The sequence below is a fragment of the Convolutriloba macropyga genome, chromosome 8 (genome assembly GCF_964194025.1).
Source record: "Convolutriloba macropyga chromosome 8, txConMacr16.3, whole genome shotgun sequence".
In the NCBI taxonomy this organism is placed as follows: Eukaryota; Metazoa; Xenacoelomorpha; order Acoela; family Convolutidae; genus Convolutriloba; species Convolutriloba macropyga.
Window position 1 is genome coordinate 62,235,139 of NC_134475.1, and position 17,809 is coordinate 62,252,947.

General features: G+C 34.8%; 2 protein-coding genes across 3 annotated transcripts in view; both read right to left on the bottom strand.

Annotated features, from left to right (window-relative positions):
* Positions 1-15,373, bottom strand: part of LOC142345129 (uncharacterized) — a 46,332-nt gene extending 30,959 nt beyond the window's left edge. The window contains exons 1-2 of the mRNA XM_075397216.1: positions 15,286-15,373; positions 8,583-8,746 (exon numbers count right to left, since the gene is read on the bottom strand). Coding sequence (XP_075253331.1) covers positions 8,583-8,746; positions 15,286-15,301 — 180 coding nt within the window. The 5' untranslated portion in view covers positions 15,302-15,373. The remainder of the gene's footprint in view (positions 1-8,582; positions 8,747-15,285) is intronic.
* Positions 15,374-15,481: 108 nt separating this feature from the next.
* LOC142344905 (uncharacterized) overlaps positions 15,482-17,809 on the bottom strand; it is a 72,791-nt gene continuing 70,463 nt past the window's right edge. For both annotated transcript variants that reach the window (XM_075396960.1, XM_075396961.1), the window contains exon 9: positions 15,482-16,097. In XM_075396960.1, the coding sequence (XP_075253075.1) occupies positions 15,836-16,097 (262 nt within the window). In that variant the 3' untranslated portion in view covers positions 15,482-15,835. The remainder of the gene's footprint in view (positions 16,098-17,809) is intronic.

Genomic DNA, 17,809 nt, shown 5'->3' on the forward strand with positions numbered 1-17,809 from the left:
GATAAATTAATCAGATAAATAAAAATAATTAAAATACACAGTTAAATTACCAATTTTCTACCATGTTAGAAGTTATTTAAAAAAATATTTTTGTAAGTTGATATAACTAATTAAATAAATGACCAATATACACCACCGAGTTTGTATATCAATGATAATGTAAATATATACATTCGGAATTTAAGTTTTTTTTAGTTAAAAAATATCCAGTCAAATAAGAAAGGGTAAAAATTTCACAGGAACATGAAATTTTTTAATCAATGTCCTTGTATTGTTAATAATTGTGAAGAGAACTGTAAATTAGAATGAGATAATACAATGAAATCAGCTTACAGCATCCATAAATAGATTTACAATCTGCGGTTTATAACTAGTACCGTGGGGTTCATACATCATTTATAACCTCGATTCAAGGTTTTGTCTGTTTTTGACAGCTTAACAAGCACTAGGAGTTTAAAGACACGTAGTCAGATAAGGCGTCCGGAAATTTCGAAAAGGAAAACGAAGGCGAGCCAAAGTACTTCAGTTTGATAGAGTGGTCAATTTAATTGAGATTTGAGACAATGACCAGGAAATTCAAGGCAGTCTTGGCATAATTTCAAGGCAACTGTTACATCAAATATAGATTTTATTTTCAAGGGGAAGACATAGAAATTGATGTTTTAAAAACGAACAGAGAATTAGTTGAGATTGTCGAGATTTAAAAAAATGCAATTACTGTTTTCTAAATACTTTATTGCAAATGTAATTAACCTTTTTTTTTACTATATATTGCATTGAACTGTTTCAAAAAACATATTGAATGCCGCGGTATATATTTAAATTACGGGTACATTTTTGGTTAATCGTATACCACCAACAAAAGCCACAATGAGGAAAAATTGGGAAATAATTCACGCTCATATATGAGGTTTCGTACATGTTGAGAAATTTTTATGCTTTTTGATAGCAAATTTTACGCCTTCAATAATGAGGAATACATAAATTCTGATTTAAGCGAAAAAGCGCTGCATTTTTTTTTTTCAAACAAGGCAACACTTTCATAATAGTGACTACAAAAAATAAGCCATTAGGAGAAATAGCAAACAATCTTTTCTACAAAATCGATACATTCTGAGGCAAAATCTTTTCATTTCGTCCGCAGGGAAAAATCCAAGGTTCCCAAAAATTTCATTTCTAAATGCTAAAACTGATAAAAGAGGGAGCCGATAATTGAGATTTTTAATTATTGATATTTCACTGTTGGTTTGGATAAACTTTCCGACCAAAAAAGGTGCTCGTCGCAAAATGTAGTGGCCTTCATTTCGAGCTCATGTCAACAGATAACGAATAAACAATTCAGTCAGCATGAATGTTCATAAATAATCATCAAATACTTGAAGTTGTGTCTGAAAAATGTGAAAAGATAGATATCATAAATGACGTCACTCCGAATGACGTCTCCAAGTGACGTCACTCTGTACAATACAACAGAGGACGGAGAAAAAATTGCTTCCTGAATATTATCTCAGAAAAAGACTCTGCTCAAATTATGCGTGCAAATAAAACGGCCGACAAATAGCAGCACAAACCGTGCTTGTAAAACAGTCAAGAAATTTCAGCAAAAAACTCATTTGAACCTCTCGATTAAAAATCAATAGAAGACATGAAATTCGATTTGAAAGCTATCCTGTAATGCATACGACTTAGAATTCATGCTTAGTAGGAAAGCTTTTACTGAAGTACAACTCCTAGAAATAAAAATGAGAACAAATTAAAAACTACCAAAAAATTGAATAGCCGCTAGAATACGGTCATATCGAAATCTGTTCGCAGAAGTGATGAAACATATACAACTACTGTCTGAAGAATTGCTCTCAAACTACTGACGAGAGGTTGGCTTAAATAGTCACAAACATAAGCTCAGGAATCCCATTTTCAATTGAGGATGCTGGGGTGAGGGTGGACTGCGAGAATTTTCACCCTTTACACCATGAAATTATGTCTATTCGGCAGTCTCGGTGAATCGCATCGCATATTTAGAGACTACTAATGCTATAAGAGAACTACTCCATAACTTAATGCGCTCCGAATTCACCAGATTATCCCGTTTTTCTCAATAACTTGTATCAAAAATTTGTAGGCCAGACAAAAAAGAAAAAATGGTCTTGTGATAAATCCATAAAAAGACGCAAAAAAGACCAACAAGACTAAAAACCGGATACAAAGGTTTTTAGAGCAATTTATAACAAAGCTGGCTCCAGTAAAAATGACATGCGCAAAACATGCTGATTATTAGCTTTTGCTAAAAGCAAACACCACAATGACAAAGGTGATACACACTAAAAAAAAGTTCAGGTAAATTTACCTTAACGCAGGTAAGATAAACCTTTGTTAAGGTAAAATTAAGGTAACAATTACCTTAACTTTACCTTAACTTGAGTTAAGGTAAAAAATTACCTGAACTGTGTTAAGGTAAAATTACATTAACTTACCTTAACTTTTTAAAAAACTTTCTGCAGTACATAATTGTATATTTTTAGAAAAAATTAACAAACGAAATGCTGAAGTTTATTACAAGAGCTTTACAATGATCTTTAGATGAAGCAATTTGAGCTAATATTTGTCGACCTACACTACATCAAACACCAAAAATACTTTCAGTGAGTGCTAAAAAAATTCAAAAAGGCAGTAATTAACGCACCAATTTTGCAAAAATTGGTATTTTTTTCAAACGCCTTTGTTTATGTATAAACTGCTCACAAACCGATTTCGAGTGATACCGGTGCATTAAAAGTGGTTCAAAACAGCTTTTTTTAAGAAAACATAACTAATCGATTTTTCACTTTCCATTGATCCCAGAAGAGGTTCAACAAAACTCACCATTGGTATAGGTTAACAAATAATGCTGAAAAGTTTATTACAAGAGCTTTGCAAATTTACCTGAACTTTATTTAGTGTGTAAACGAGTATTTAAAATGCAAAAATTTAACAATTCTCAATTCTACCTCAACAATTCGATCTTAAATCTTACTTTCAGTTTCAAATCCTCAAATGGCATATTTACTTGATGTATTCCATTGACCTTCAATATGTGCTCGTATGCTCCGCTAACCTTCAAGTAGGGTAAGTATTAACTTTTACGACGGATATAAATAAGTTATTATTTCTTCAAAGGAATAACAGGAATGGGACATACAAGCTCACAGTCAAAGAGCTCACCAAATGACTCGTAAACTAACTCGGCATAATATAAACACATTTCTATGACATTACAACTGATCCAATGATTGAAATTTTGGGTTCCTATGGAATTGCCACGAATCATCGATCAGATTTTGTTTTTCGATCAGAATTTGCCATGATCCATCGAAGGGATTTCGTTTTCTAAGAAATTTTGCCAATAGATAACTAATTTTCTTTGCAGTAAATATTGCAACTTGCAGATTTGTCAGAAGAGCTCAACAGGCACAAAGAGATATAAAATAGTTCACAAATGACACGAATTTCATCGAAAGAACAAAAATCTTATCTTTCCAGCTCGCGCTTAACATCTGTTAAATTGCAAATATTACGCGAAATTCGAATCAGTTTTCCAATAAAGCGAAACCTAATTCGACTAATTCTTTCTTATTTTGCTCATTTCGGTCAGTGAAAAAAATCGGGTAGTGAAACGGGAACAAAAACACGGTGAAGAAAGTGTCCATTAAAATTAACCGTTTTTTTGCAATTTCACACAAATTCCCACAACCGGATTTAAAAAAAACCCTGGGGGAAATATTCTTCCGATGATGTTGCTTCAACGCCCTTCAAAGCGTGATCAAAGCCACGTTTGTCTTTCAAAAGTAGAAAAGTAATGGTACCCGTACAGTTTAAAGAAAAATTTTTAGAATTTTATTAGCAATTATCTGTTCTAATGTCCAATTATCTCAAACCAAACCGCTGCATAAAGTTAACACATTTGGCCAATGCGTTTAAATGTATTTTTAAAAAAATATTTTTAGTACAACCAACTAACGTCGTTTCAACCGCGCGATTGTTAGCAACATCTTTTTTAGTAAGAACTTCACGAAGAGACTTCAAATGATGTTATCAGAGCTTATTATAGATCACAACAGTTATGAAAGTTGGAACGAATGGAAACCAAATTTGCCTCACTTTTGATTTGATTTAAAGAAGAAGTCAGTTTGCGCAAGTTAAAATGAGCCGCCTAAAAAATGAATAGGAGAGTTCAATTGATCAACCAAAACGCATCAAGGAAAAAAGTCAAGTCAATCGAAAAGTCAACAAGACTACAATTATTACTTCCAAATACTTTCGACTGCAATTAATAAAATACTATTATTTTCAAAAACTCTGAAAAAAAATTTGATTACCTGATTATGCCTGCAAGATAGTCACGGGCATCAATGTTCAAGAGGACATTAATTTCCACATTTTTTGCCTTCTCTCCGGAAAAAATTTTCACTCAAAAATACGATGATTGACAAACACAATGTTCAATTGTTAATTAATTTCTTATACACATATCTTCAGCTACCCATTATTTTTCAACCAGCGACGTTTAAATAAGTTGAACATTTGAGAATGGGGAAGCAGCAACAAATTATTGAGGAGTTTATACATGACACCACTTAATGAGAGAAATGAGATTTAATTTATGGGCATAAAATGCCGACAAAATTAAGTCGAAACCAAAAACTCAATTGCACGAAGAGGTAAAACAATACACAATTGAGAAAAATTTCTGCTGTTTTAAAACAGAATGAGAAAAAAGAAAGTAAGGGGGCAGAAAGAGAAAATTGACCAGTCTATACTACCCGCATCTGTTTCCACAGCGAACACGCAAACATTGAGTAAATTCAGTGTCCACAACTGACTGACGAAAAGATGAAAGCTCGTAATTTATGAAATTTGCAAGCGATTCAGTAAAACCATATTTATACATATGCAAAAATCGGTTCAACGTATACCAACAATTGAACTGTCACATTGACTGAAATCGACAAATTTTACCAACTTTTAAACAGTTTCGCAAAATTGCAAACAATAGCCAAAGCTACTCAAAAATGTGATTAGTTGAATCCCTCACGCTTGCCATAAAGCGTACTTATTTGGGAACAAACATCACTCAAAGAAAAGCAGAAAAAAACGATGAAATTGAGATATTATTGACTCAGTCAAGGCAAAAATTCTCAATTTGACCAACTAGCTTATCAAAAAAAAATTGTGTAGCACTGAATATAAAATATATTGAAGGCACTTCTCAGCCCAAAATTTGAAGCTCTCAGCCGACAATAAACGGCAATTCAACGCCCTCAAATAAGCAATTTGTTGATTGAAGATTTAGAGAACATCATGGCAAAATTGTTGAGAAATCCTTGAATATCAAGTAGTCCTTAAAAGGATTGTTTTGATGATCATAGAATTAATAAACATTTGGTTGTTTTAAGTTACATTTCTTAACCGGTACATTTAAATTATACAAGTATATTTGTTGTTAAATTTACTATGATGTAAAGTACTCAATGCCCATATATGCTTCTGTTGAATCCGGATAAAAATTTAATGAATACACATAACAAAAGTAACTTACTGAAAGCTATTATTTTATAAGAGAGAGAGAATAAAGTCTTGAGAACAGTTGGTTGTTTTAAACAGAAGAAAACCGTGATCCACCACTCCGAAGAGCCTTAAGAGCTCAGGCTGAAAGTTAGACAAGATTATTAGTTGGTGACAGGAGAGGGATTCGAACCCACGCATCCGAAGATACTGCGGGAACGGAATGAGAAATTCAACAGGAACAAATTTTTCCGCTAGGAGAATTTTCGAATTTTCATGGAACATTACTGCTTTTGACAAACTTTCTGCGTTTTCTCGATTTTCCTCAACTTGCGTGAATGCCATGTTTTTATCGATTTCAAACAGTATTGCTGCAATTATGCTGCATCCAACTAAATGGGTTAAGCGCATTTTCCTAAATACATTTACATTTGTGCTGCTTAGGTGGTCCATGAGAGAAATGATATAAAACTACTCGGATGATTCTGATGAGAGCAACAGATATTGCTGATTATCTTGTGATCGTGTTATGATGTTTTTGGTGCCTTGTTTTGCAATGTTTATTACTGAGAGTTTTGTCATAATAAATTATAAACACTCGTATCTTTTTCCGTATCTTTTTCCGCTTAAATTTATATGGTTCACTTCAGTAGACTTCGGTTCCCATCTGAAGAAATTGGTAGCTAAAAGTGGATTGAGTTTTTCAGTTAAAAATGTGTTTCAACATTTCCTTTGGGGTATTTGGCGTACTCTGTTGCTTAAATGGAACCCATTATTGGGATCAATCAGGCTTGACAATTTTTTCCACTCGGGATCAAGCTCCAATCTGTCCTGTTGCTGCACTTCCAACTGATGTGCAATCAGAGCAGTCTTATGACTTTTCCTGGATCGTGCTCGTTTTGCTATTGCCTTTATTACTAATTCTTGCTGCAGCGCTGAGAAGTATGCGATCATTGATACGCAGACTGGGAAATTAGGATGACAGAGTTAAATTCTGACTGCGTATGTTTCTTGCATTTAAAGTTAGCTACGAAGTGGTTAAGTAGTTACAAGTAGTGTACAGCATGTTTGTTGTTAAGTACGTATGAAGGTTTTAGTCTTACGTGAGGTAATTAGTAAGCACTTGTACTGAGCCTTTTGCGTTAACGTAACTTGTGTTGTTTTATCATTACATGCGCTCCGTATATACAAAAGGTGACTCTATAAACGACTTCGAAGAAGTCAAGGTGTAAATTATTTATGTAAAAGATGTCTATCCTTCTATATTTGAACTCTCTGTAAATCATTCATTAACATTTAAAAGAATTGGACTCCATTAAGCTGTGGTAAATTGGTGTAATGACATATCTGTAGCCGTATATTCTTATTTTTTTAAAAAAATAATATGCGGAAAGCAAAAAGAGGGAGCTAGTGTAATATCCTTGGATATCAAGTAGTCCTAAAAAGTATTGTTTTGATGACCATAGAGTTAATAAACATTTGGTTGCTTTAAGTTACATTTCTTAACCGGTACATTTAAATTATACACGTATATTTGTTGTTAAATTTACTATGATGTAAACTATTGTACTCAATGCCCATATGCTTCTGTTGAATCCGGATAAATATTTAATGAATACACATAACAAAAGTAACTTACTGAAAGCTATTATTTTATAAGAGAGAGAGAATAAAGTCTTGAGAACAGTTGGTTGTTTTAAAGAGAAGAAAACCGTGATCCACCACTCCGAAGAGCCTTAAGAGCTCAGGCTGAAAGTTAGACAAGATTATTAGTTGGTGAGAGGAGTGGGATTCGAACCCACGCATCCGAAGATACTGCGGGAACGGAATGAGAAATTCAACGGGAACAAATTTTTCCGCTAGGAGAATTTTCGAATTTTCGTGGAACATTACTGCTTTTGACAAACTTTCTGCGTTTTCTCGATTTTCCTCAACTTGCGTGAATGCCATGTTTTTATCGATTTCAAACAGTATTGCCGCAATTATGCTGCATCCCACCAACCGGGTTAAGCGCATTTTCCTAAATACATTTACATTTGTGCTGCTTAGGTGGTCCATGAGAGAAATGATATAAAACTACTCGGATGATTCTGATGAGAGCAACAGATATTACTGATGATCTTGTGATCGTGTTATGATGTTTTTGGTGTTATGATGTTATTGGTGCCTTGTTTTTCAATGTTTATTACTGAGAGTTTTGTCATAATAAATTATAAACACTTGTATCTTTTTCCGTATCTTTTTGCTTGAACTCATAAAGCAAACGACAAATTTTCCACAAAATTTTCCGCAAATATAATAGTGTTAAATTACTGAAAAAAAAAATTCAAAACACTTTATAAGATACAAAAGCAATGGGAATCATTAAACCATGATACAATTGACCGTTAAAAAACCTGAGATATAAAAACATTACACTACAAAACGTAATTTTCATCCAGAATTTCACAAAAATATCAGCTTTCTTTCGCGCTCTAAGTTTTAAGAGTGTGAGGACAGCAGTGACAGTACGAAAAACTAGGTCACGTGTCAATTAGACAAACATGAAATGAAGTTGAACTGCTGATTAATTGCATATAAGGCCCTCGCAATACAAATGGTGGAATAAAAAGGTGATTTGCAGATTCGCACCGACAAAGATCATGGCTGTTAAGCACATTCAAAACTCCGAATTGAGATTTAAAATATTTAAGAAATTAGAGCAACAACGTTTCTGGCTCAATTCAAGAATTCTGTCGGCATCGGAAAATGAATATCTTTATTGTGGAAACCCGCTTAACCATTAAGTGGGCCGATTTTGAGTCAATTTATCCAAGATTAACAAATAGATGCTTCAACGAGAGAAAGTGACGTAAAGTGGAAAAATGTGACGAGGTAACATCACTGTTTGTTGTCCACAAAACCCCAAAAACTCAAACATAGCCCAAGGGCACCTCTTAGGGCGTAATTAATGCCAATTTTTATTCAAGTTAAAAAAGTTTCAAGTCAAATAGTTGATAGAAAACTAGATTACTTTTCTGCAAAAGTAAACCCAAACTAACCTTCAGTCTGCCAGGATCAGGCATTTTACCAGCAGCAGATCTCTGCTCTCTGCTTTGTATCTTGGGCGTGTGATGGGGGTCCTCAAGTTGCACCAGTTCGTGCCTGAGTTTGAACAGATTCTGTCTCAAGTCATCAGTCGATCTTCGTAAATTGTGGCTACTTTCTATTAAAAAAGTAAACAGACTTTAGCTACGATATGTAAAAAAACGGCAGCGTTTAGCATAGACACGCCGACCTCATTTTTTGTTACATTCTCTGAAGCTTTTTTGAAGCTTAACTGTTTTACTTCGGCTTGCGGCCAATTGGTAGCTATAATTTTCCAGAATTTTTTTTAAAGACATTAAATTTTAAAATGCACAAAAATAATTAAGGGGTCTTTCCCATTATAGCCCCCCATTTTGGTATATTTACCATGATTGGGGGTCCACTAAGATTGGTTTATATGACCACTAAGCTAGGGGGGGGGGGGGTGCTATAATGGAACAGACCCTAATTATGATCAATTCATTGAACAATATCTAGTTTATAAATTAACCATACATTTTATAAAACGTATACCACGTACCTGTTACAAACCATACATTTTACGGTTTTGCTGAATTCTTCAAGTTAACTATCCGATAGCTGCCAGGTCGTTTGGAACTAACCTTTGATAAATTAGTTTTAGATTGTTCAAATTGAACATCACGACAAAAGCAGAATAAATTGGAAGCGACTGTTAGAAACAGCTGTTCGTTACCTGTTTAAGAGGAGATTCGAACCTTGCCCTATGCCGGATTAATTTGAAAAAGTCGTAAACATTTCTTGTAATTTTCTGACATTGGAAAGAGTGTTCAGTTTAACCCCGTGTTCAGTTACATTTCCTGATTCAATTTTTCCAGTTGGAAAGCTGAAAAAAGCACCGATTAATATTCTTCAAATATTTTAGAACTTAGCAAATATCAGTTTGAGTCTCACGGTGGAGAGAGCGGTTTTTCAAGTTTACGCTCTCAACCGCACAACTGACGTTTGTTATAATAATTGAACCGACTTCTCACTCGTTAGGATGGTATACTTCAATGGGGTCTTTCCCAATATGCCCCCCTCCCCAGCCAAGTAGCCATGTAATCTATAGCCTACTCCCAATAATGGTAAAAATATCATAATGTGGAGGGGGCTATGATTTCGTGAGGGGGGGGGGGGGGCTATAACGGAAACAACTCCCTCAATGACTGGGGTTACTGTAAATTTCTATAAATTAGACGGCGAAAGCACAATGTACAGGATTCGGAGACGTTACAGAAAAACGGACATAAGCTTAAGTACGGGTTACTCGTTGATGTTCAAATATATGTTTGTTCTGTTCAATGAAATGGTTTTGAATTCTGCATTTCCAAAGCGGTTAAATTGGGAAGCTTTGATTCAATTTGATTTGTTGCTTTAAATCTACAAGGAGCGGGTATGAACAAATAAGCGATATTTAGGATCGCGCTTCGTTGTAATTATGCAACAATAGCAAAACAACAAATTTCTGGGTTTCAAAGTTTTTAATTTCAAAATTTTCATTAGGGTTTCCTCAGAAGTTAGTGGAAACCCAAGAATGTCCAAATATAATTAACAATTTTAATACACGGGAAAATTCAAAAGCGGGAAAGTCTAAGAAAACCCATTTTCGAGAAAAATCATCCATTTTCCAGATAAATTTTTCTCATTCGAAATTTATTCTTGAGATTCATCCACACTTTGACTAAAGAAAAAAAAACTACCTCACTTAACTTCTTCAAAAAATGCTGTCTTCATTTTCAAATTTTGAGCTGCATAAATTCATACAGCAAAATTCGCGTTGCAAGATAATTTGCGGGCAATTTATATTGCCTTCTTGTCTATCTGAACAGCACAGCAAAAACACAAACGGCATGTCAACAAAACCACCAGAACCACAATTGACAACGGATTACAGAAAACAAGAAGAATGCTCTCGAAAAATTTGGGTAGGCAAAGTTTGCAAAACAAAGTCTCACTAAACATCAATGAAACATTAAGATGTTGGGTGAAAAGTGGTTCTAGAAATTTGTCGCCTAAAAAGCAATAAAAAATAATAGCGTACGAAACAAAGCCGGCAGATTGCCGGAATAGCTGCGAAATAGACTTGCATGCCGCATAATAGAGATAGAAACAGATAAAAATCTAAGTAGAAACAGCCATCAACGCCGCTCAAAAAGCTATGTAAAAACATTCAGCGATAAATCAAAAAAGCTTGTACAAATTCATTCCACAGAAGCCTTTTTATTAGGTACCTTTATTTTACATATGAGTTCCTTTGATCTTAAGACTTAAAGTACAGAAGTTTTTATTGAGTAAAGTAAGTCACGTAAGATCAAAATCTAATAACCTATAAACTTTGGCTAAAGAGAGTGAGAAATGACATTACGCGCGCAAACGCTGTCAGTGAGGGGATGAAGTCATTCGACCTTTTCAGCTTTGCTGTGTAAACAATTGTAACATGAAATAAGAGCTTCAGACGACGAAATAAGAAAAAAATAGCAGGACAAGTCCTAACCTACAAATCGATGAATTTTCATTGACTAAACAAACAACTTGACCAAGAATACTTTTAAAAAATACCTTTGAAAAATACTTTTAAAAAAATCGGAGAAACAGTGAAATTCAAAGCGAAAATACCGCAAGTAACCAAAAAACCTCTAACGAGAAAGCGAATTTTTTTCGATCCACTTCCTGTCTCGGCTTGACCAAAGAAAATCATCGCTTCAATTCGACTTCAAAAATCATAAAAATGGTTTGAAACATATACGGAAAATTCCGAAAACGACTCTGAGTCGTATTCCCCTAAATAACTGGCCTTTCAGTTAACTAATATCTTTTCAAAGACCGCATTGCTGCAGAGAAAACAACCAGGCAAATAGAAGAAAACTTAGCCAAACTAAATTAGCATGAAAAATTAGGCAAAATTGATTTAATTTCCATATAATAGAAAAACGCAAACAAACTGAAAAAGTTGTTTCGTGCACTGAAAAGCTAGTGATCTAATTGTAAATTGGTAGCTAAACCTTAATTAGCTATCAAATATCTCTATTTAAAAAAAACTGAGAAATTTAAAAAATGAGAGAATTAAAAAATAATGTCAAATTTCTCAATTTTTGTCAAATTTCATAGAAGACAACTTTGTACAAAAAGAAACTTGCATCCTTCGTATTAAATAATGTCTACAGACGTTAGGCTTTGATTCAGTTACCACAGTAACCATTAAATTCAAAAAAAACGAACCAACGGGCTCCAAAAAGACAAAAATAGACGAAAAATCAGCAAAATAGTTGAAAAGCTTTCAAATTAGAGTTAATTTCCCGTTAATTGCCAAAAAAGTTCAAAGAGGTATCGAAAAAGGCTGAAAAACATTGCTTGAATCTAAAATAGCGTGTTATGCAACAAAGTACCTAAAGCCAAAAATAGCTTCAAAAAGAATCATGTGAACGAAAAAATTCAGTCGGTTAGCGAAAAAAATCTGCAATTCTCGCTCTGTTTCAAAAGCGGGTACGAACAAATAACTAATATTTTTATTTTTTCCGCTCTTCCAATTTGATCGCCGAAACAACTTTCAAATTTGATTCACAACCTGAACTTCCGGCTTTTTTGCTAGCTCACTTATAAAAAACAGAAAACCATAACGCCTATTCGAGTCGTAAAAGACAGCGCCCCAATACAATTCAAATTCTTAGCATTGTAAAACCCCAAGAGCACCGCAATATAGTTCCACGCAGCTTACAGCTATAAACAGCAAAAAAAAAAGAAAACAGCTGAGCGATGAAAACTTGAAATAAAACACCGGAAGACAGAAAAAAAAGCAGAACTTGATTCCCAGTCAGAATCTCAAATATCGAACGAAAAGCATAAATAGTTAACAGTAAAATAACAAATAAAACAGAGCCCCAATACAAAAAGGGTTGCTAAACACAACGTAGATAAAATTCATTAACGACACATTTGACTCTCAGCGTAATTTACGTAATTGAATCTAATAATGGATGTAACACTCCACTCCATTGACCTTCAGCGTTTCATACTTTTACTGGGGTACTAATTGATCAAAACTGACGCCAAAAAGTTTACAAATTAAAATTAGATAACAAAAATTTTAACACTCGTTATATCAAACAAAAATCAAGTCAAAAAGACAAATAATCGTGCAAACAAAATCAAACTGCCGAAAAGGCAACATTCTGTTCCCACAGAGGAAGTATTTCCTTTATTTCAATAAATTTAACATAAAGGAACTATCGTTCGAGAGCTATTCAAAGTTCAACAAACAACAAATATAACTAAATACGTCGGGCGAATTGCTCTCAAACAACCGTCGAGTAGTTGGCTCCGTCAGTACCTAGCCAGAGTATAGTGAGTCTAGTTTTAGCTTGATTCGACTCTCCAACTTTGTTTTCCAGCCTTGTTAGTAAATAAATCAAATAAACAGCTGATATTTTAAAAAATGCAAAATATTGCAAAATTTAAAAGAAAAGCTTCCAGATTTCGAAGTGAAAATGTTCAAAACTAAATTCTGTCTCTGGGCATATGTCAAGTAACCCGTCTCAAAGATTTGAAACGCTGCGTTGGCCAGTAATGATCGTTGAACTCAGGAAAGGACAAAAATACTCAAAAAATTTTTTAACAATCGCAATATTTAACAAAATCTTGCTAAAATTCATGATTTTAAAAATCTTCAAAACATTTCACTGTCTTTAAAGATCTTATCCAGTATCCGAATTTCAAGCTTTAAATAGTTTGACTGGCTCATAAAGATCCATAAACTTGGAACATGATAATAATTTTCAAAATTCTGAAAAAAAACTAAATTTTATCAAAAAATTGCTAAAGCTGCAGTCATTAAAATATTAACTATGCGACAAGTTATCCTCAAACTCGGAGGAGGTCCTTAGGACCCTGGTACCGGAAAAAAATGAGAAAAAATTAAAAAGATTCAAAAAAATTGCAAATATTTTTTGCTATGCAGTAACCTGTAATCAAACCCTACAGAAGTATATGTGCCTCTTGTGGCTGCAGAAAACTAAAAAATGACAAAAACTTTCAAAAGACTTGAAAATACTCAATTTTATTTCAAAAAATTGTTAAAATTTGTGATAAAAAGTTAGAAATTTATCCATAGCCAAGAAAAATTTGCCAGTAAATTATTATCCAACCCTAACGGAGATTTTCTGGCACCTGAGGCTCAAAAAACCTGGACAATGACTTTAAAAGTAAAAAAAAATGGAAATGCAAGTTTTGTTTAAAAAATGCTAAAATTCGTGATGTTGAAATCTCGAAAATTAGGTTTCTCCGGCCTCAAGAGCCGAGGAAGCTCATCTAGGGTTTGATTATAGTTTACTGTATATTTTCTAAATTTTAACTACATTTAGAAAATATACAGTAAACTATAATCAAACCCTAGAGGAGCTTCCTCGACTCTTGAGGCTGGAGAAACCTAAAAACCGACCAACATTTTTAAAAAACTTGAAAAAATGCAAGTTCTATTAAAAAAAATCGCAAAAAATTTGTCAGATTAAAAAATTGAAAGCTATTCCATGGCAAATAAAAATTTTTTCAGTATTTTATCATCAAATTCATAAGGACGTTCACTGGCCCCTGCGTCTAGAAAGACGTGAATAATGAAAAATAAATGTCAAATAAATTGAAAAAATTTGCACGTTTTGTCAAAAAAATGCTGAAATTCGTGATGTTAAAAAAATGAAGCCATTCCACTACCACTGTAAATTATGCAGTAACCTATTATAAAACCCTAGAGGAGCTTGACACCTAGGACTGAAAGAACTCAAAAATGACAAAAATTTTCGAAAAGCTTGAAAAAAATTATGAAAATTATAAAAATTGCTTGTTTTTAGCGATGGGTTTTTCGAACGTAGCCACGGGGAGGGGGGGGGGGGGGGTGCACCGCGGGCTGATGGGGAGGGAGGGGGGGGGGGGGTGGGCAAGAGTGGGGTGGGGGGCAACAGCGCGGTGGGGGTGGGGGGCAATAGTGGGGGGTGGGGAGGTCAACAGTGGAGGTGTCTTCAACCTCTGAGGACCGCCCTTCATACCATAAGTCTCCAAAACAGTTTGAACTGAAACAGAGCTGAAAGGATCTAGGAGCACTTAATGGCCGCTGGGCGCTATCTGTTTATCCCGTTTTTGAGGACGACAAGTCAAAAGCGTAAGACAAAAAATCGGTCAAGCGAAAAATCGCATAAAAAAAGACCGACAGGACTAAACTAATTGCCACAAACTTCGTTTGAGAGCAATTAATTACCGACTTCCACGCAGGCAGCGACTAATTAAAAAGTATAAAACACTAAAAAGATTCAAAAAACCTATTAGTAAACTATTTTACAAAACTGAAATTTCAGAGAGGCCAACCGAACAATATAGTGTCCATTGAAAAAAATCTTTAAAAGTTTTTCAGAAGACCATTTTCTTGAGCTGAATGGAAAGCATTCCAAATACTGATTAATGTCGCACAAAATTAGAATTTTTGATTTGGCTTAGTCAAGAGCAACATCCATTAATCCATTTTAAAACGTCAAAACAGCATAATAAACGCAAACCGGTTCAAGAAGTGATCAGAGGGTCAAAATCAGCTTGGTTACTTTTGGAGGAAGAACAAAATATTGGAAAAAACAAGCACAGTTAGAAAACAAAGCTTTTTTAGCAGTCAGAACTCACGATCATGTCGACGCATAACTCAGGTGCGCATAATGGTACTTATTACCGTCAAGGACGCGCAATTTAACAATCAGCGGTTCATAAACCTGAAAATTAGCCTAACAGGTCAAAATCTTGCTGGCGTTGAGTTGCTATTTGCTTTACCCTTGCCTCTCTTTGACAATTTTCTAAAGCTCGGTTCTCATCAGGTTACAAATTCGAATATCGAAAGGTCAATTTCATTTCAGTCAATCAAATCAAAACTCAGCAGCAAATATTATTAAAAATTTAGCAAGGTTATCAGAAGCCAAGGTAAAATATTTAATTGTACTGCACTAACATTAAGATACAATATTACCGATATAATTTTGAAATCAACAAGGTAAAAGTAGCACTTGCAAATGCGGTTGGTAAAATTTCAGCAAAAAATTTAAAGAGGCTCAATTTTGGGCACTGCAATTATGGCCGATCAGTTCTTAGAGGGTCGATTTTACATCACATTAAATCACATCTTTTCAGCAGCACTGAGACAAATAGTTCGATTACTCATAAAGTTTAAAGGTTCTCGAGTTTACTCAGATACATCAGCCGACAAATTCTGCAGTATTTCAGCCGATCTCTTCAAATTCAAAATTCTCTGTTGTAAAATAGACCTTTTCTCCTGCACCTCAGCCCTCTCTTGTAAAATATGGAGATAGTGGGAAGTGTTCTCCCGCCACAGCTGTTCCATGAGGTCTTCCCAGTTTTTGAGTCGATGACAGATGCCACTCCGTACCACTAGATGTACGTGGTCTGTTAATCGTTTCTGAAGAACTGACCAGTATGCAAACAAGCTGAAACACATAATACAGGGACACTTACTCCATTGACTAAAATGACGACTCAGCGGATCCTTGAAGTTATGCAAGCGATCACAAAACAGCACTGTAACCGCAATTAACAGCATTTTTTTATCCGATAACACGGTTACAAAATTGAAAGCAATGGGCAATAGCTCTTGGTCAGACGCAGTTTCGATCTTCAAGACTCTACTCGCATGATAAAGAGTATCTTGTATGATAAAGTGACTTGTATATTATAAGCACAGCTGCCTCATGCACACCAGATCCCGATATTTGCACAGCAAGCAACCCCAAATTTTCATCCAAAATCTTAGCAGAAAGATAGATTTTAAAAGACTTGAAGTAACTATTTGATGGTCTTTAAAGGTTTTCATCATCCTATTTGAACAAACTAATGCGCGGTCTTACACAGAAAAGTTTTGAACAGCCAAATAGGTCCATAGACAAAAACAAACAACATAACCAACTAGCATAGGATGAATTAATCTCAAACGACTGACGAGCATTTTGCTTCGGCAATAGCTAGCTTTGGCTCAGTGAGGCTAGCTCAAATTTAAGGAGGGATCAGGGGACAAGAAAAATGGATGCAGTAAGAACTTTTGGGGTGGGCGTATTGGATGGGGCTCACGATCTCAGATGATTCGGCGAAATAACCGGTAAAGCTCTGAGAGAGAGAGAGAGAGAGAGAGAGAGAGAGAGAGAGAGAGAGAGCTGCTCAGCGACTTAACAATGCACTCCGGCTTTTCCTTTACATCTCCTTTTCAGGACAACAATAAGTCAAAACTATCAGACGAAAATACGATCGAGCAAAAACTCACAAAAGATCGCAGGAGTAACACGATTGCTAAACTCCATTTGATAGAAATTCATTATTACCCATTTCTATGAATGGGCACTGGTAGTTAACAAAGGGGGTTGGTTAAGGACAAAAATGTATGGCCACAATTATAGCAACTCGCAATAGAGATTTTAGATTGGAAAAACTTGCATCTCTATTGAGCACTTCAAAACATACCTAGCCGATTGCAGGAAAATATCCGTCCTTGATTCAGATGAACTTATTGGGACTGAAACGAGTACAAAAAATCAGAGAAAAATGATACATGTGCGCATTATTTCGATTGGATTTCGAGGCTAGGCACAGGATTTTGCGTCATTAGCAAAAAGAATTAAACATGGCAACAAAGGCTAATTAGAACAGAGTTCAGATACTGGATCGCTTTGCTGAGTAATCGTCGCTAAAGATGAGCTGAGAGTGAAAGAAACCAGCCCAGAGTAGTTGCAAAATTTTGAACAAGCTGTGAAACAAGGTAAAGCGAAACGAGTTTTGTTTGACATAGTAAAAAAAAGCATAGCAGGAGAAACCCTAAAATAACCATTCAAAGAATTGAACAAAACTGAAGACATGACTATTAGCCCAAATATAAAACAAACCCAGCAGATTGCCGGAGAATAGCAGCCGTTGATTCCCATAACCAAGATTGGGATTGAAAGAAGAGAAAAAACTAATGAAAAATTGATTTTTGTACAAACAATTTTAAAGTACAAACTATTTTGATGTCATTTTGGAGCTGAACATACTCCTGTTTCGTAGTGTAGTGAGACCACACAGGGTCTAGTATCAATACCAATAAGCATTAAAGATGGTAACTAAGAACAAAGTGAGTAACGCGCACCTAAATCGGGCTTTATGGGTTTATCCC